Source organism: Chiloscyllium plagiosum, unplaced genomic scaffold (genome assembly GCF_037043375.1).
Source record: "Chiloscyllium plagiosum isolate Xiang-an unplaced genomic scaffold, Cpla_swu_hap1 HiC_scaffold_7, whole genome shotgun sequence".
In the NCBI taxonomy this organism is placed as follows: domain Eukaryota; kingdom Metazoa; phylum Chordata; class Chondrichthyes; order Orectolobiformes; family Hemiscylliidae; genus Chiloscyllium; species Chiloscyllium plagiosum.
The window spans coordinates 71927390-71948159 of NW_028270145.1; the positions used below are offsets into that span (position 1 = coordinate 71927390).

General features: G+C 40.1%; 1 protein-coding gene across 6 annotated transcripts in view; it reads right to left on the minus strand.

The window, feature by feature from the left end:
- The window catches only part of itgb5 (integrin, beta 5), a 142056-nt gene that overhangs the window by 81600 nt on the left and 39686 nt on the right, over positions 1–20770 (minus strand). For all 6 annotated transcript variants that reach the window (XR_015757708.1, XM_087989118.1, XM_043693954.2 and 3 more), the window contains 4 exons: positions 9940–10101; positions 4892–4987; positions 4688–4777; positions 906–1040 (listed from right to left, as the gene is read on the minus strand). Coding sequence is in view for 5 of the 6 variants with exons in the window: in XM_087989118.1 (XP_087845244.1) it covers positions 906–1040; positions 4688–4777; positions 4892–4987; positions 9940–10101 (483 nt within the window). In the remaining variant the exon portion in view is untranslated. The remainder of the gene's footprint in view (positions 1–905; positions 1041–4687; positions 4778–4891; positions 4988–9939; positions 10102–20770) is intronic.

Here is a 20770-nt window from a genome sequence, read left to right on the forward strand (position 1 = left end):
AAACTAAACAATTCTGCAAGGTACGAAAGGTAAAGGCAGAAGCAGGAGCCCTTGGAGACTTTGCTTTCAGGAACTAGAGGATAGAATGCAAAGGCCATGGTAAACAGATGAATGCTCTTCATTCCTGATGAAGGGCTTATGCCCAGAACGTCGATTCTCCTGCTTTTTGGATACTGCCTGACCTGCTGTGCTTCTCCAGCAACACACTCTCAACTCAGAGAGATGAATGCTTACAGGACACGCCGAGCATGTCTACAAATCAACAAGAAACAGTGCATGCTCGTTCGATAATTAGAAGAAAGGAGTTGAATGTTGCAGGATTCATAACAATTATGGAGTGGTCTTTAAGATAAATGAACTTCATGGACGTAGTGAGAAGTGTTTCTGGAGCACTTCATAACTTGAAAATTTATGCACTTTACAAATGCAAATCATTAATAATGAGAACAAAATATGAAAGGGACAAAAATTGTCAATTTCATTTGAAACTATGACTCAAATTAATTTTGTTTGATTTAAATGATCTATTTATTTGAATTAAAATAATTTTTTAAAATGCTTTTTATTCCAACCATTTAATCTGATTGATTGCATAACAGAATGAATGAACAGAACTTGCAGATCTGCAGCATTGTGTGTGTTATCTGGCATAGGGGAGGTACACAGGAGAGCCATGACAGTACGTACGTACGTACACACACACACACACAACACACACACAACACCTGTGTGGGGAAGATAAGTACTACTTGAGGCAGGGTAACGTTGGCATCACATAGTTGCATCTGTCCTTTCATTATGGATGATCATCTTAATTTAAAACTGTGTAAATTTTATGAAGGATGGCTTAAAAAGAAAATACCTAGACACTCTTAACTATCACAGAATAACAAGTGACCACTTACCGTGTCTCCAATTTTAAGATCACCACACTTTCTAACACCAGGGCGTGAAACACCATCCTGACATGTGGCTGTCAAGGAAAGTTCAATGTCTTTTGGTTGGTCCCCTACTGTCAGTTCAACCTTGGACCGAATACTCTAGATCAAGGATAACATATATTCTTTAATGCACTTATATGAAAAATAAAATATTTTCTATATAATGAATGCATTAATCTCAGTTCATTTAATATCACAGATCATGTAACTAAACACTTATAGAAAACAATCATCTATAAAATTAGGTCTGCCAAATTTGACACTGCAGCCATTTGTACTGCATGTGTGCCAACAGTGGCTGCAGGGAGAGACAGTTATGATGAAAATTTGTGAAGCTAATTTCACCATTCATCCTGTTTTAAAAAAGACTTTCAGCATCTGGAAATAAGTCATAAGCCAAGCAATTGACAATTCTGGGGGGAAATTAGGCAAACTAAGAAAATATGCAAAACTAACAACCATCATGCTCAAATAAATGCATGCAGGCAAGAAAATGCAACTAAATGTCTGTGCATTTTCAAAGTGTGTGCGTGTTTTTGTTGGTGGGGTAGGGCAGTACTGTTGGTAGCAGTACAGTTGGTAGCAGTAGTGGTGGTGCTGTGTCATTTAGAAGTAGGAGTCCAGTCTACGCAGTTAAAATGGTGAAGCCTCCACAGGTAAACTGAAACCATTGGTATGAGGACTTTTGGCCACTTAAGGGCCTCATTAGGCCAATGACATGCAGGCCATTTGCTGGCTTTTATCTATTCTCCCTGTCTTCACACCCAATATTGGGGCAGTATAAAATCCATTATCAATCATATCTTAAGAGATTCATAGAACATTAGAAGGCTAGGGGAAGAAATGAACTGAGATTTCCATCTGATAAACAACAAAAGTATGTGCCAAAACAGGAGGAAATGGAGCAGAAACATAACTAACATGCAATTTGGGAATCTAGGCACGCATTGCATTTAAGCACTGACAATGGATCACTTCTACAGCCAGTATTTTCAGGTTCAAAAGTTGATGAAAATATAGCATGTACAATTTAGATAGGAAAGGATTTAGAGAATAAAATGTAGGCTATAAGGAAAACATTAGATTAACAGTATATCCTCTGCAAAATACATTCAATTTATGCATAATGACAGCCCAAAATATCTAAATAACCTAAGAATCATAAAGTGAAGTCATAGATTTATAAGTTTAAGAGATACTTCTTTAATTAACAATTTAATTGACAAACTGGATCTATAACTCTAAACATTCACACTCTTAAATACAAAATATAAACATTTGAGGCATCTCTACCACTGAAATGGAGAAATACCCCTAAATATAATGCTATATAAGGTTTACATTAATTTTCTGGCTAGCCTGAATCTTCAACAGAATGAAACTGTACAAGTAATCCAGATAAACTCTTTCATGCATCTTTTGCTCAATATACAAACAAAACGAACTTAAGCCTAGAGTTGAAAAATTCCATCCTCCAAGGATGGCATTTTTGCAGATTTAAGGATGAAATAGGCCCTTAAGTGGTTCTTAACTGGCCATTTACCACTTAAGGGACTCAATTGGCAGTGAGGTGGGAAGGTGGAGCTTAGGTCTTCTCATCTAGAATTTAATCCCTGTGGAGATGGGGTCCTTCCACGCTAGCATTCTGACTAATGCATGTGCCTTCACATCTCCAGGCTGGCTGACTCTGAGGGTGGGAACATTTCATCCAGCAAGTCATATATCACTGTATCCCTGGGGTATCCAACAAATGGAGGTATAACAAACATCTGCTAATAAATTCAATACCCCAATGAAGGCCCTTCCAATGCTAAATACAAAGTTGCTTATCATTCTATTCACGGCCTTCCATTTATCATGACGAAAAATTCAAGACAAGTCGTAATTTAAAAAAGGTTTTTTTTAATGCTCCTAAGCAAAAGGAAACTTTTACTTCCCTTTTCTGTTCAGCAAGAGCTGTTTTCAGTGGAGTTTACAAGGCACAACAGCATCGTATTGCGATGGATAACCAATTCTCTCACTTTATTGTCACAGTATAAAGAGAATGCCAGAGGCAGTGGCTTAATAAAGGTCGATATTAATCTTGTCAAGATAAATTGTTTTGACAAGAGGGAACATTATCTTCATCCATGATGTTACAATAATTTTAAATGAGTGTTGAGATGCACATATAGGTTGGAGTTAAGAAAGGTCATGATATATTGGGATGTTTTCTCTGAAACAAAAAGAAGGATTTATATAGGGTGAGGTGATTTGATTGGCAGAGACACCTGACGTGTCATAACAGCCAAAGCTGTAGAGGAGTGAGATGGTGGGTTTAGTTTAGTTATTTCTTTCATGACAGACACATACATGATGTACTGAACGGACTCCTTATGAACTACAACTTTCTATAGTATTATGAATTTCTGGCTCAGATCTCTTCTTGGTTCAACAAAAAATGCTGAATCAAAATAGTTACAGCAAAGCATTCCAGATGTATGGAATCCATCCCAACCTACACCCTGACACAGGAACTGATGGGAGATAGTCCCTCACCGGAATGCTGGCGAGGGGAGGTTGTTGTTGTTGTTGTTGTCATCGTCCCAGGCTGGAAGCATGTCAGTCTAGCTTCATATTTTCATACACTGAAGACACGAAGCCTGTGACAAGTGAGGTCAGAGTGATGGCATTCGACATTACGGCCACATTTAAATAAGTGTGGCATGAAGGAGCCCTAGCAAAACTGGAATCAATAGGTATATCTGTTGGTTGGAGTCATATTTGGCTCATAGGAAGATGGGTGTGGTGGTTGGAGGCCAATCATGCCATCTTCAAGACATTTCTGCAGGAGTTCCTCAGGGTAGTGTCATCAGCCTAACCATTTTCATCTGCTTTACCAATGACCTTCTTGCCATCATAAGGTCAGAAATAGGAATGTTCACTGATGATTCCACAATGTTCAGTATCATTTGCGACTCCTACAATACCGAAGCATTTCAAGCTCAAATGCAACAAGATCGGGACAAATCCAGTCAATGCCTGACAAGTAGCATGTAATATTTATGCCACACAAATGCCAAGCAATGACCATCTCCAATAAAGAGAAAATCTAACTACTGTACCTTGTCATCCATTGGTGTAACCATCACTGAATCCTTCACTATAAAACATCCTTGGGGTTACCACTGACCAGAAACTCAACTGGACAAACTGTAGCTACAAGAGCAGATTGGTGACTAGGAATGCTGCAGACAGTAACTCGCCATCTGACTCCCCAAAGACTGTCCACCATCTTCAAGGCACAGTTCAGACGTGTGATGGAATACTGTACACTTGATTGGATGGGTACAACTCCAACAATACTCAAGATGTTTAACACCATCCAGGACAAAGCAGTCTGCTTGATTGTCACTACATCCACAAGCATCCACTCCCTTCACCACCACTGACATTCAGTAGCAACCATGTGTACTATCTACAGGATGCACTGCAGAAATTCACCACATAAAACTTTCAAAACTAGATTTCTCTCAAACTAAGCAAGCTCTCCACTTGATCAGTAGAGAATAAAACAGTACCATGATTTCATATTTTCATATCTGCTTGGTCATCTCATAATCATGCATCTTTTCCAGGCAGACTGTTTCAGGCATGTGGCAAAAATATGCATGTCTAAGTAATATTACAATGGAAAAATTTTGTTTACAGTTCATTACAACAATGCATATATTTGAAGCACCATTTGATTCCAATAATCAACTTACACTGTAAGCATTGACAATCAGTTGAATTATATTCTTTGAATCCTTGTCAAGAATTTCTACAGTTGTTCCAGGGATCAAAGCAGTAAAATTCTTCAGAAAAAAGAAACATGAATAAACATCAGATCATTTACAAAGTGATTCACTAGAAGAAAAACACAACAAACTATGAATTGTAAAATCTTTGAATCAAAAGGCATACAATACCTTATAAAGTATGTAATGGGACTGAGTAACAGCAAATATCAAATGGATGTTGTTCTCTGCCAACTTTTCTCCAAGAAGTGCAAGTGATGGGTAATCCTGAAGAGAACGTGAGAAAAAAGTAGAAATACATGAGAACTTAATATCTAGGTGCCAGAGTAGACCATTCAACCCAGTGAGTGTGTTGGCCGTTTTATACGATCAAGATGCATCATAGCCTCAACAACTTTCAATCCATCTCTTAAAACGAAAGCCTCACTCCTTAAATTTAACTCAACGTCACAGCATAATGGGATAGTGGATTCCACAGATTCAAAACCCTTTGATACAAGTAATTTCTCATCTTTTAAATCTGCTACCCCTTATTCTAAAACTATGACCTCTCATTTTAGATTACATGAGGAAACAATCTACTTTATCATTTCCCTTTAACATCTTGTACACCTAATTAGATTCCCTTTCATTCCAAACTCCATACATACAGAATAAAAACAAAATTACTGCAGATGCTAGAAATCAGAAACAAAAACAGATCTGGCAGCATCTGTGGAGAGAAATCAGAGTTAATGTTTCAAGTCCAGTGACCCTTCCTCAGAACTGGAGTAAGGGAACCAAAATTGTATGCATTACTTCAGGTGCAGTCTCATGCATGCCTTATACAGTTGCAGCAAAACATCCTGATTTTCATATGCTTTTCTTTTAGCAATAAATGCTAATATTAAATTTGCCTTCCTTAATTACCCACATACAGTACCAGTTTTCTGCAATTCATGCACGAGGACACCCAAAACCCTCTTCATCAAACATTCTGAAGTTTCTCTCCATTTAGATAGTAAAGCGCCTTTCTATTCATCTGACCAAAGTGGAGAATCTCACTGCTAAACTTAGTCTGCCAAATTTTGGCCATTGACCTAACCTATCTATACCCATTTATAAATTTCTTATTTCTTCAATGCAACTTACATTCTCACCTATCTTATCTGCAAATATGGCTTTAGTACTTTCTACCCATGCATGCAAGTCATTAATATAGATTATAAATAATTAGGACCCAGAGGACTGAAACATGTATCACCCGATTAGTGATGTCTTGCCAACCAAATAAAGACCCATTTATCCAGATGCTGCTTTCTGTTGGTTATCATGATGTGGAGGTGCCAGTTTTAGATTGGGCAGGATAAAATTGAAAATCACAACAACAATTTGTAGTCCAACAGGTTCATTTGAAAGAACAAATTTTTGAAGTGCTGCACGTACATAGGACACAGACTTTATAAGTAAAAGATCAAAGTGTCATACAACTGATGCGATGTATTAGACAAACCTAGATGGCCGTTAAATCCTTAATCACCTAGAATGGAGATGCAGGTTTCAATTGATTAATATGTAAATCCCAGAATTTCTTTCAAGGCACAGCCCCAAGTTAACTTAAGGTTTTATCAGTGGATAAAAAAAAAAGTGACATCTCAGCTCAGACAATGCATTAAAGGTGTGAGGTTAGAGTCTGTCTGTATCCCAACCTAGAGTCAGACTGGTTTTATTTCCAAAGTAGGTATTAATAAAATGTCAAATTGACTGATTGCCTACAGATTATGTACTTTCTGTTGATTAGCCATTCCTCTATCCAAGCTAACAATTTACCTCAACCCCATACAATCTTACTTTCCATATTAAACTTTGGTGTGACACCTTATCAAGTGCCTTCCAAGCTTCCATAAACAAGCACAAACAAAACTAATGATATTAAATAATCATTCTACTTAGTGAGCAGTACAGCTCCATAAAAACCTTTTTAAAAGCACTATGGGACATTAAAATAAGCATAAGCATAATCAACACAAAATAGTCATGGCTTGTCGGACTCCAGGCCATTGAATAATTTACTTTTTAAAAGGCAAAACTATTCTTCATCCATTCCATATACCCTAATGATATGTCATTTTTAAAAAGTCAAAATGTAATAATTCCCAGATAGCCAATTGTTTCGAGCTCCCGAAACCTTTTCATGCACAAGTATGCAAACAAATAATACAGGTACCTACTGAGAAATTATAAAATACATCGAGGTTTTGCAAATAGCTCCAACATATTGAACATAATTCATTCATAAGCGGAAGAATGCAGTGAAACCAAAAATATCCCTTTGGAAATCTGATTCCACATGTTTTTATCATTAGTTTGGCATTTTTTAAAAGGAAACATATTGGATTGAATTTTAATCCACACCAACTCAAACACAACCATGTGCATTATTTGTGTTAAGATATTCACTTGATACCTTACATACAATTTTACTATTAACCTGACATAATTGTGTCAATATGCTGGTCAGGAAATAACCCTGGAAGATTGAAGAGACCATTTCGACAACAATCACAGATCAAGAGTAAACTATTACAAATGTAAAGGTTAGGCAAAGTTTACAATTTGTTTTTCTATGTAGATTGCAGCAGAACACAAAAAAATTAGTCTGGACTTTTAACTGCTTAGATAGTGGGAACAAAAAAAAACACCTTGATGCAGGAGATTTTGTCCTAAAGTGTGCCTTCACATTTAAAATAAAGTATCTTAAAAATTCACAACCACCATGCCAATCAAAGTTGGCTGTAGTATTAACCACTACCAGGATCCACTATACAGCATCTCACTGCAAATGGTGCCTCCCAAACCCAATACATCTGGAACAAAACGTACAACAGGTGCACAGGAATACAACCATCTCCAAGTTTCCTCAACGTCACAAATCATCCAGACTCCAACCTGTCATCCTTCCATCATCATTTGTTGGTTCAAAATCCTGGAAATCTATGTAACAGCACAATTAAGGTACCTTTACCACATGGACTATAGTGGCTCAAGATGGCCTACTGCCTTCTCAAGGGCAACTATGAATAAGCAATAATGACCGTCTGTAACATCCACATACCAAGTATTAATGAATAAGGGAAGTGAGCATAAGGAAAATGAACACCACCATTGTTATCACTGCAGTTGACAGTAAAGCACAGAGTCTGTTACATTGGTGTTTGAACGTGCGTCACTTATCACAGTGGAAATCACCCAATATATCGTGTAAATGGGGATAGTGGTAAGGGCATTTTTGAAAAGTGTGGACTGAAATGAGAGTGAAAATTTTGTTACAATGCTGCTGTTTTGAAAAGCAAGTAACCCGACATCTATGCCAGGCATTGTAAGGAGCTGTTTGAAAAGGCAGGAACTGGAGATTGAATTACCAACATAATGGGGCCAAGGGATGTTTGATGCAGCTCTTGCAAAATATATATGTGCATGTGGGTCTTTGTGTGTGTGTGTGTGTCTGTCTGGGGTGGGGGTTGAGAGTGTGAGAAAGTGTAGGGGTGTGTGTGTGTCTTAAGTCTGTGAGGGGGTGCATGTGAGAGTGTGGGAGTGTGTGTGTCTATAAGTGTGTGTGTGGGTGTCTGTGTGCGTGTCTGTGTGTACCTGTGTCCGTGTGTATGTGAGAGTGTGTGTGTAGTGCAATGGTGATCACCTGTAATGTGACATGAACCCAAGGTCCCGGTTGAGGCCCTCCCTATGAGTACCAAACTTAGCTATCAGCCTCTGCTCGGCCACTTTCCTCTGCTGCCTGTGGACTTTGGGATTTCGGGAGCAGAGGCTGATAGCTAAGAGGCTGAGGCCATAGGGAGGGCCTCAACCGGGACCTTGGGTTCATGTCTCAGTACAGATGATCACCATTGCACTACACACACACACACTCCCACACACACACACTCCCACACACACACACACACACGGACACAGGTACACACAGACACGCACACACACCCTTATAGACACACACTCCCACACTCACATGCACCCCCTCACAGACTTAAGACACTCTGCATTCACTACACTCACAACCCCCACCCCAGACAGACACACACACACACACAGACAAAGACCCACATGCATACATATATTTTGTGTGGTGAATTTGTACTTGCAGGGTTACATTGCACTTTGCTCAAAAACTGCATACATTCATGTAGAACTCTGAGCTCAAAAACTGAATGAATTTATATAAAACTCTGTTATCTCACTTTTTAGATTGGAATCAATCTAAACATCAGGTCATAGACAGAGAACACAGGGGGCTAACACCTTCAACATATTGTCCAGCTATCACCATTGTTAACAGCTAACCCGAGAATGCAACTTTAAAAAAAAGGGTTTTCTGATTTACACATGAAAGAAGTGCAACTATCACTGTATTCTAACAGATGAAAGGCTTAACAGACAATCAATTTTTCAATGTATAATTTCAGTTACATCACACTGCAAATTTTTGCTATAAATTCTGTGTTACGATCGAGCCCTCCACAATCACCTGATGAAGGAGCGTCGCTCAGAAAGCTAGTGTGCTTCCAATTAAACCTGTTGGACTATAACCTGGTGTTGTGTGATTTTTAACTCTGAAGAAACTAATTTCATTTCTCTCACCTGCAACTGTTGTTGTAGGATTGACATTTAGCTATTAGTCGCACACTTCTTATAAAAGAAACCACCATCTTGTCTCTCTTAACAGCCCATAGAAGCATTCAGAGAAAGATGACTAAAGCAATACACTAGTTATTAAAAAAAGAGTAACAAGATTCATCTCAGAAACAGTACCTGGGAATAAAGAATACTGAACCATCTTCATAGGTATTTATCTTCCATCCATTTTTTTTTACTGAGAGATACAGCAAATTGAGTTTATATAGGGGATTTGTGGTATTACATCCCACTTTATAACTCTTTACTTGTAGCTAGAGTTATTTATTTGTAATAAATAATGATTTTTATTCAGTACAGAAACTTAGTTCATGCTCTCCATCAATCAGAGGCTAAAGCTCAAGTTAACTGGGGAACATTGTGTATTTTATAAAATTCTTAACTACTGTGATAACTTCATGAATAGCAAAGCTCAGTTTCCAATGTAGTACCAAACTGAGTTGTAACATAACACATAGGAGAAGATGCTTTTGATTAACATTGAACAAACAAAATATTACTACATTACGTTTAAATAACTGAGAAGTTAGCCTCACCATTTGTGTTGAGGAAGTGTACTCATTATTTTCATCGAGATGGCACTGTCCATCATTGGGCTGTACCAGACCACCAATCTTGCCATCCAATGCAATATGCGGTACATCATCTGTGGTAAATACCAGCAAGTGGGAAGCCTCCTTCCGCCAGCCTATTTTTTTCTTAGGAGGCAAATAAGGTCACAATTACCAATGTTATTTTTAAAGTCTGGCTTCCTGTAAACACAAACAGTTTAGGATAACACTGCTATAATTAGAGATGCTCTCAAACCAGTCACATAGTTAAAGTGAATGGTCAGAATATGCTAATCTCTGGATAGCTAACATAAATAAGTTTGGTAAAATAGGGACCATCTGCTGCAGCAATTCTTATAATTAACCACTACAACAAAATAATTAACCCAATTGTATTATCTATCAGGTTCAGAATTAGTACATTTGAGCAAGTTTTGAAACAAAATGAAGAATATTTGACTTCTTTTCACACCAGTTACTGAACATGAGCATTAATCAAATGCACAGATGTCTCAGATTTCATTACTGATTCAGCACATTAATTTCTAAGCTTGTTATTCATTTTAAGATTTTTGTCAACAAATTTTATAATTACCAGCAGCAAGCAGGTTACTCAGGGAATTTCACAGTTGATTTTATTTAAACATGAATAACATGCAGGATCTGAGATAAACTTGTATCTGGAAGTAATTAATAATTGCATAACGTTACAAACAGGTTCTGCTGTCACATGCTTTTTATTTTAGTTTCCTATTTTGTTGGCATAGGATTGTATATCATCTATTAACCTCAGAATCTGGAAGGCATTCCACATGCTCCAGTCATGAACACTTTGATGCAGCAAAAGTAATAGAATGAAAGTAGGGAATGGAAAAATTCTTTTTAGGTTTTTTTTCAGACACAGAACTGTTTCTCTATAAACATGAGCAGTCTCCCCTGCAGCTCCACCTGAAGGAATGGGACTCAATGCAAGGGAAATAACTAAACCAACTAAATAACAATTTTTCCATTTGTTAAACTTTCAATGATCAAACCGAAGGGAAATAACCAAAACAACTAACTAGATGTCTTTTCAGTGCAACAAATTATATTTTGAACATCCTCTAGTTTTACCTCTCTACTTCCATTATGAAAGACAACAAACTCTTGGATCTCAAATAGTATCCAAAGAAGCTTTTTTCTCCACAATTCTTTATTGCATCATAATGTACACAAAAGGCAAAGGTTCCTTTTTGTTAACTGTTTATGTAAGCTATAGAGGGCATACATTATTAACTTGTCCAATGTTGGCAAGATTATGATGCATATAGTTAAGGAAGTGCATGGTATATGTTTGTTTGCTGACAGTCTAACTACTATTGGAGGCTCCCAGGGATTGAGCTTCGGTACCCCCTTTAGTTCAATTGTATGCTGCCTTTGTGATATCAGCCACAGGAGAAAGTGAGGACTGCAGATGCTGGAGATCAGAGTTGAAAATGTGTTGCTGGATTCTCCTGTTCCTTGGATGCTGCCTGACCCGCTGCGCTGTTCCAGCAACACATTTTCAGCTCTGATATCAGCCACAGACAGTTTCAGCTTTGTGTGTGCACTGAGGACAGCCAGCCTTGTCTCAATAATAGTCATATCTTCGTAACCACCTTTGTGCTTTCTAATTACAATTCTAATATTCGAGCCTGGGTTGAGTTTAAATTTTCCTTCAACTGATTATTAGGGAGAGTAAAGTCATTGTTTTCAACCTGCTCAGTAAGGTTTACCTATTTGTCACAGCCTACTGTCCCTAGGCTCAAGTTGTATCAAATCTTGATATTACGTTTGACTCAGAATACCCTGGTATGATCCCACGCCTGAGGAAGGAAGGGAACTCCAAAATCTTGTAATTTCAAATACACCTAGTGGACTATAACCTGATATCGTTTGATTTTTCACCTTGTCCACCCTAGTCAAACTCTGGCACCTCCACAGCATTATAACATGGATCTGTAGAGCACGCGATTGGGCTCTGTGACCCACAATGTTGTGACGACATGACACCAAATTAAACTAATCCCTTCTGCCATGGAAACTTTTCTTGGTTCTAGACTCAATTTTTCTGATGTTTTTATGCAGGATGCATCCACAGTATAACGTGAGATTGAATATCTGGAAAGGAGCAAGAGACCAGATGGACAACTTCAAAATTATAGAAAGGGTCTGATAGGGTGAATATGGAAAGATGATCTCCACTTATGAATCCAGTAAATGGGTGCATAAATGTGTGGTAGCCACTAGCAGATCAAATTAAGAACTTAGAAACAGCTCTTTACCCAGAGTGGCGAGTACCTGGCACTCAGAAAATGAAGTGCATGAATCCAAGAGCATTTAAGATGACAGTTAATACATACTTCTTCAAAAAGAGAGGAATATGTTGCTAGGGCAGAGGTAGATGATGTGGAGGTACTGGTATTGGGCTGGGGTGGACAAAGTCAAAAATCACATGACACCGGGTTATAGTCCAACAGGTACATTTGAAACCACAAGCTTTCAGAGCCCCACTCCATCCTCAAATGGCTAATGAGACAGAATACATTGGACACAGAATTTATAAGTAAAAGGTCAAAGGGTCATACAAGTTGTGCAAATATACGGAGTAAACCTAAATGGCTGTTAAGTCTTTAATTGGTTAGAATGGAGATGCAGGTTTCAATTGATCAATATGCAAATCTCAGAATTTTTTTCAAGTCACTGCCCCAAGATAACTTCAGATTTTACCAGTATAAAGGTCACATTTCAGATAAGACAATGCATTTTAGGTGTGAGGCCTTGTTTGAAGTCTGTTTGTGTCTCAACCCGGAGTCAGATTGGTTTTATTTCCAAAGTAGAAATTTATAAAATTCCATATTGACTGATTGTCTACAGATTGCGCTTTTGGAACAAAATAGAATGTCTGTGCAAATACAAATTCACTGTGTGCGTGTGCACGTGTGCGCACGCGCATGTGCTTGCTTGAGAGGGAGTGTGAGAGAGTATGAGGGAGTATGTGTGTGAGAGTATATATGAGAATGTGTGCGTGAGTATGGGGGAATGTATGCCTATGAAACAAACAGAGGGAGCGCGAGAGAGATAGCAGGGGACAAAGCAGAGAAAGATTGTTATGACACGGGGTAAACCCTCTTCTTATTTTAAATCAGCAACACAGAAAAGATTTATCCCGTGCAGTAATCTGTGAAAATTCGATAGGCTAAGAACTACTTAAAGTAAAATAACAATTTTATTTCTTAAAATATAACACAAAATAATTAACTAACAACTATTTACAACTTTAACCTATCTTTTATCTTCCCTTTCTAAAATACTTGTCTGATAAAACCCCCGCTGATTAAGATTTACAAAACAAAACTTCTTATCTCAAAACCCAGCAGCTTTCAGTTCTTCTCTGTATTCCGCTTTTCTTTTCTTCTTCTTGGGGATTCTGCTTCACAGGTTACTGATCAAGGTACCTTTAAGAGAGCTATTTTTCTGGGCAATTTGCAGATGTCATTGGCTTGGCAGGTCTTCTCTTAATTGTTCAATTTTCCCTTGTCTTTTACCCCCAAAGCATTGGATTGTGCTTTTAAGATCATCAATATACTCAATTCAAACCTGATTGGAGTTTGGTATTTTTCAGGGTATAGTTTAAACTGATTGGTGGAATTCAAATGTGTTTTTTTGTCTCCAGGCAACCAGCTACCCGAGCTACTCCAGTAGCTGGATCGCATGTTATATTGTATCTTATTGAGAACACTTGGTGCTGTCACTGCTAGCTATTAACTCTCTTAAAGGTACAGTACACCCACACCTTCATAACACCTCCCCCCACCTTGAGAAAAATTGAACTATCACAATGAAAAGATGGCTTCTTTTTTTCTACTTTTTAAACACATTACCCTCCCATACAGATAACTTTAATATAAGTTCACCTTAATGTCTTCCCATATACCTGTCTATATACAACATTAAATAAAATACAAATCTCATCCAAACTCTATCAGTTAAATCCACGATAAGCCATCTGCGATTACATTCTTATGAACCACAACATGCATGATTTTTAAATTAACATAATGTAACATAAGACTCCAATGAAACAGTCTCATATTCTTGTCTATAAAGCATTCTATGAATGGAAGTGGATTGTGATCTGTGTACACAACAGCCTCTGATACATTGTTCATGACATATACATTAAAATGTTGTAAGGCCAGTACCAAACTCCATAGTTCCTTTTCAATTGTGGAGTAGAAAGGTACTTCTAAAAATAACCAAAAGCAGTTCAATCCCATCCTCATCTTCCTGGAGGAGCACAGCTCCAATTCCTACGTCACTAGCATCGATGACGACTTTAAAAGGTTTTGAAAAGTTTGGTGTAGCTAAAACTGGTTTGCTGGTTAATATTGATTTCAAATGTTTGAATGCCTCATGGCATTGTTCTGTCCACTGAAACTTTGTGTTCTTCTTCAGGAAATTCGTTAACGGTGCCACAACACTGCTGAAGTTTGGAACAAACTTCCGACTGAATCCGCTGAGTCCTAAGAATCGAAGCACCTCTTTCTTAGAGGTTGGTCATTGAAATTCCTTGATATCCTTCATCTTTGTGTTCCGTGGGGTCAACCTTCCATGACCAATGTTATGTCCTAAGAATGTCACCTCTGCTTTCACGAATTCAGTTTTATTGAAGTTTATCACCAGTTTTGCTTCTCGTAGTTGTTCAAAGAACTCTTCCAACTGTACCATGTGATCTTTCCAGGACTTACTAAAGACCACTACATTATCCAAATAGACTGCACAGTTTGTTAACCCAGCCACAACTCTGTTCATGAGTCCTTGGAATGTGGCGGGTGCATTCTTCATTCCAAAGGGCAGCACTTTAAACTGATATAGCCCATTTGGGGTTACAAACGCAGAAATGTTGTTTGCCGTCTCCGATAAAGGCACCTACCACTAACCACGCATTACGTCCAATTTGGTGATGTAACTGGATTGTCTGACTCTTTTAATACAGTCCTCCAATCTAGGAATTGGACATGAGTCCGACTTTGTAACGGTGATAATCCACGCAGAATCATCGAGTCCTGTGCAGTTTGGGAACTAAGACAATCAGCGAACTCCACTCCCTCTGGCTTGGCTCGATTATGTCTTCGTTGAGCATGGCCTCCACCTCCATTTGGACCTGGCTGACTTTGAAAGGATTGAGCTGATAGTGGTGTTATTTTATTGGAGCAGTATTCCCCATGTCTACTTCATGTACAATAGCATTAGTCCTCCCCATCTGATTCTTACATATGCTCCTGCAATAACTAATCTTTGAACTGCGTTTTATGCTCCTGAGACAGATAGCTTACTAACCTATTCCACTCCTTAAGGACGTCTTCATTTTTAAATCTATTCTGAGGCACATCAAATTCCACATCATCTGGATTTGATTCCTCACTCTGCAGGGCAGTAACTAAAACCTCTTTCTTCAGTTCTTTCTCTCTAGTATAATAGGGTTTCAACATGTTCACATGACATATCCAATACCTTTTTTCCTCCTATCTGGCACCTTTACTAAATAGTTCACCTGACAACTTTTTCTCAATTTGATAGGGACCACTAAACATGGCTCTGAAGCAATCTCCTATCATTGGTAACAGTACTAACGTCATCCCCTCGGGAAAACGTCCACTTCTCAGAGCATTTAACTGCCCTCTATTTCATTCGACACTATGCCCTCTTTAGGTGCTGCTTAGCTAACACACTTACTCAATTTAGTCTCTCCCTCATCTCCGATACATAATCTTAAGTGTGAGATCTCCAACTTTGGTCCTGTCAATTTTTCTTTAATTAAGTTCAAAGTGTGTCTCACTTCATGACAGAATATTAACTCAAAAGGGAGTAAACGGAGTAGATTCATTTGGGATATCTCTAATGACAAACAATACAAATGGGATAACCTTATCCCAATCATTCGGGTAATCCTGACAGTTTGCTCTCAACATGGTCTTCAAGGTCTGATGCCACCTTTCTAAAGCTCCCTGGGATTCAGGATGATACGCACTGGATGTCAAGTGCTGTATACCTAAGCTATCCATAACCTCCTTAAACTCTTTGTCCAACTGATTCTCTCTCTGGGTAGTCCATACCGTATGAAGAAAGCTACTAACTCCTCTATCAGCTTTTTTGCCTTGATACTCTGTAATGGAATTGCCTCCGGAAATCTGGTAGACATATCCATTATGGTTAACAAATACTGATTCCCACTTTTAGTTCTTGGGAGGGGACCTACACAATCAATTATAACCCATGTGAAAGGTTCTCCAAATGCAGAAATTGGCAACAAAGGTGCTGGTTTTATTACCGCCTGTGGCTCACCTAACATTTGGCATGGATGACACGTACGGCAAAAAGTTAACCACATGCTTTGTGCATTCCAGGCCAGTAAAAATGTTTTTGTACCTTAACCTGAATCTTTCATACCCCGAAGTGACCTCCTACAGGTAGTTCTTGTTCAACCCATTGACACCTGCTGTCTGCATGCTACCAGCAACACAATCTGGTACACTTTGGCCCATTTCTCCTCTGCACTAACCTGCTGTGGTCTCCATTTCAGTCTTAGGAATTTATCTTTCAGATAATAACCCTCCGGAATATTCACTGCCTCCTTTTCAGAGTATGCATCAACATATATACTGTATACTTTTTATTATCTTGTCTTGCTGTTGAGTTATCCACTAACTCAACCTCAGTTCCTTCATGTTTCTCTTTACTTTTCGCTTTGTACTGTGACTTATAATGGTGGGATCTGGTTACCACACAATTTGGGAAAATAGCAGGATATTTCTGTTTTAACTCCTTGGTCTTCCTTGGGCTTCTCCACAACAAGGGGTGTCACTATCACCTTGGATCCTGCTAAATCATTCCCAAAAACAAACTGAATTTTTGAGTGTGAGCAGCAGCTAAGGTAAGGCAATTTTTAAAAAAAATTACTTACCGGTAGCGGACAGCGGTGTTTTCCCTTTCACAGCAGGAGCGGGGAAAGTGACGAGGACCAGGGGGCAGCCGGGAAGGAAAGCAGTGACCATATATATCAGCAAGGTGGCTAAATCCGAGACTCTACAACTGTAGAGTCTCCCACCCGCCCTCCTCCTCTAACCTAGTTCGTAAGGTAAGGTTCATTCTAAACTTCCTCTATTGAATATGTTTGTTATTGATTTTATAGCAACTTGAACTAAGCTTTCTAGTACTGAGTGGGTGTTCAGAGAAGTGGGGTATGGATGCTAGGGCAGTTGCTTGCTCCTCCTGCAGAATGTGGCAGGTGGAAGACATGGCACACGTCTCCGCTGGCTACATCTGTGGGAAGTGCACCCAACTCCAGCTCCTGGAAAACCGTGTTAGGGAATTGGAGCTGGAGCTGGATGAACTACGGATCAGTCGGGAGGCTGAGGGGGTAATTGAGAGGAGTTACCGGGAGTTGGTCACTCCCAAAGCTCAGGACAAGGATAAATGGGTTACAGTTAGGGGGAGGAAAGGGGACAGTCAGACAGTGCAGAGATGCCCTGTGGACATTCCCCTCAGCAATAAGTATACCGTTTTGGATACTGCTGGGAGAATGACCTACCAGAGGAAAGCCATAGCAGTCAGTTCTCTGGCACTGAGCCTGACACTGGCAAAGAAGGGAACATAGAAAAATACAGCGCAGTACAGGCCCTTCGGCCCTCGATGTTGCGCCGATCCAAGCCCACCTAACCTACATGAGCCTACTATCCTCCATATGCCTATCCAATGCCCGCTTAAATGCCCATAAAGAGGGAGAGTCCACCACTGCTACTGGCAGGGCATTCCATGAACTCACGACTCGCTGAGTAAAGAATCTACCCCAACATCTGTCCTATACCTACTACCCCTTAATTTACAGCTATGCCCCCTCGTAATAGCTGACTCCATACGTGGAAAAAGGTTCTCATGGTCAACCCTATCTAAACCCCTAATCATCTTGTACACCTCTATCAAGTCACCCCTAAACCTTCTTTTCTCCAATGAAAACAGCCCCAAGTGCCTCAGCCTTTCCTCATACGATCTTCCTACCATACCAGGCAGCATCCTGGTAAACCTCCTCTGCACCCGTTCCAGTGCCTCCACATCCTTCCTATAGTATGGCGACCAAAACTGCACACAATACTCCAGATGCGGCCGCACCAGAGTCTTATACAACTGCAACATGACCTCAGTACTCCGGAACTCAATTCCTCTACCAATAAAAGCCAGTACGCCATATGCCTTCTTCACCGCACTATTTACCTGGGTGGCAACTTTCAGAGATCTGTGTACATGGACACCAAGATCCCTCTGCTCATCCACACTACCAAGTATCCGACCATTAGCCCAGTACCCCATCTTTTTGTTACACCTACCAAAGTGAATCACCTCACACTTACCTACATTGAACTCCATTTGCCACCTTTCTGCCCAGCTCTGCAGCTTATCTATATCCCGCTGTAACCTGACACATCCTTCCTCACTGTCAACAACTCCTCCGACTTTCGTATCATCCGCAAACTTGCTCACCCAACCTTCTAGCCCCTCCTCCAGGTCATTTATAAAAATGACAAACAGCAATGGTCCCAAAACAGATCCTTGCGGAACACCGCTAGTAACTGCACTCCAAGATGAACCTTTACCATCAACTACTACCCTCTGTCTTCTTCCAGCCAGCCAATTCCTAATCCAAACCTCCAACTCACCCTCAATGCCATACCTCCGTATTTTTTGCAGTAGCCTACCATGGGGAACCTTATCAAACGCCTTACTAAAATCCATATACACCACATCTACCGCTTTACCCTCATCTACCTCCTTAGTCACCTTCTCAAAGAATTCAATAAGGTTTGTGAGACACGACCTGCCCTTCACAAAACCATGCTGACTACCCTTGATCACATTATTCCTATCCAGCTGTTCATAAATCCTATCCCTTACAATTCTCTCTAAGATTTTGCCCACAACAGAAGTGAGACTCACCGGCCTATAGTTACTAGGGTTATCCCTACTCCCCTTCTTGAACAAGGGAACCACATTTGCTATCCTCCAGTCTTCTGGCACTATTCCTGTAGACAACGAGGACATAAAAATCAAGGCCAATGGCTCTGCAATCTCCTCCCTTGCTTCCCAGAGAATCCTAGGATAAATGCCATCAGCCCCAGGGGACTTATCTATTTTCACCCTTTCCAGAATTTCCAACACCTCTTCCCTACATACCTCAAAGTCGTCCATTCTAATTAATTGTGACTCAGTATTCACATCGGCAACAATGTCCTGTTCCTGAGTGAATACTGACGAAAAGTATTCATTCAGTGTCTCCCCAATCTCCTCAGCCTCCACACGCAACTTCCCACTACTATCCTTGACTGGACCTATTCCTACCCTAGTCATTCTTTTATTCCTGACATACCTATAGAAAGCCTTTGGGTTTTTCCTAATCCTACCATCTAAGGACTTTTCATGTCCGCTCCTTGCTGCTCTTAGCTCTCTCTTCAGATCCTTCCTGGCTACCTTATAACTCTCAATTGCCCCAATTGAACCTTCATGCCTCATCTTTACACAGGCCACCCTCTTCCCTTTAACAAGGGATTCCAATTCCTTATTAAGCCACGGCTCCCTCGCACGACCCTTTCCTCCCTGCCTGACAGGTACATATTTATCAAGGACACTCAATAGTTGCTTTTTGAACAAGCTCCACATATCAATTGCGCCCTTCCCTTGAAGCCTACTTTTCCAAGCCACGCATCCTAAGTCATGCCTCACCGCATCATAATTTCCCTGCCCCCAGCTATAACTCTTGCCCTGCAGTTCACACTCATCTCTCTCCATCACTAGAGTAAAAGTCACCGAATTATGGTCACTGTCCCCAAAATGCTCACCTACCTCCAATTCTAACACCTGGCCTGGTTCGTTACCCAGAACCAAATCCAGTATGGCCTCACCTCTTGTTGGCCTGTCTACATATTGTGTCAGGAAACCCTCCTGCACACATTGGACACACACCGACCCATCTAACCAACTCGAGCTATAGCTTTCCCAGTCAATATCTGGAAAGTTAAAGTCCCCCATAACAACCACTCTATTACTTTCACTCTTCTCCTGAATCATCCTCGCAATCCTTTCTTCTACGTCTCTAGGACTATTAGGAGGCCTGTAGAAAACTCCTAACAGGGTGACCTCACCTTTCCTATTCCTCACCTCAGCCCAAACTACCTCAGATGGCGAGTCTTCATCCATCGTCCTTTCCACCGCTGTAATACTATCTTTGACAAGCAATGCCACACCTCCCCCTCTTTTACTCCCATCTCTGACCCTACTAAAACACTTAAACCCTGGAACCTGCAACAGCCAATCCTGTCCCTGTTCTACCCATGTCTCCGTAATAGCCACAACATCGAAATCCCAGGTACCAACCCACTCTGCAGGTTCACCTACCTTATTTCGTATACTTCTTGCATTGAAGTATACACACTTCAAGACTTTCCAGTTTACAGGCACCCTCCTTTGAGATTGATGCCATGTTCCTAACCTCCCTACACTCCAGGTCCTGCACCCTAAAGCTACAGTCTAGGTTCCCATGCCCCTGCAGAGTTAGTTTAAACCCCCCCCCTCCAAGAGCACTAGCAAACCTCCCCCCAAGGATACTGGTGCCCCTCAGGTTCAGGTGTAGACCATCCTGTTTATAGAGGTCCCACCTTCCCCAGAAAGAACCCCAGTTATCCAGATACCGGAATCCCTCCCTCCTGCACCATCCCTGTAGCCACGCATTTAACTGTTCTCTCTC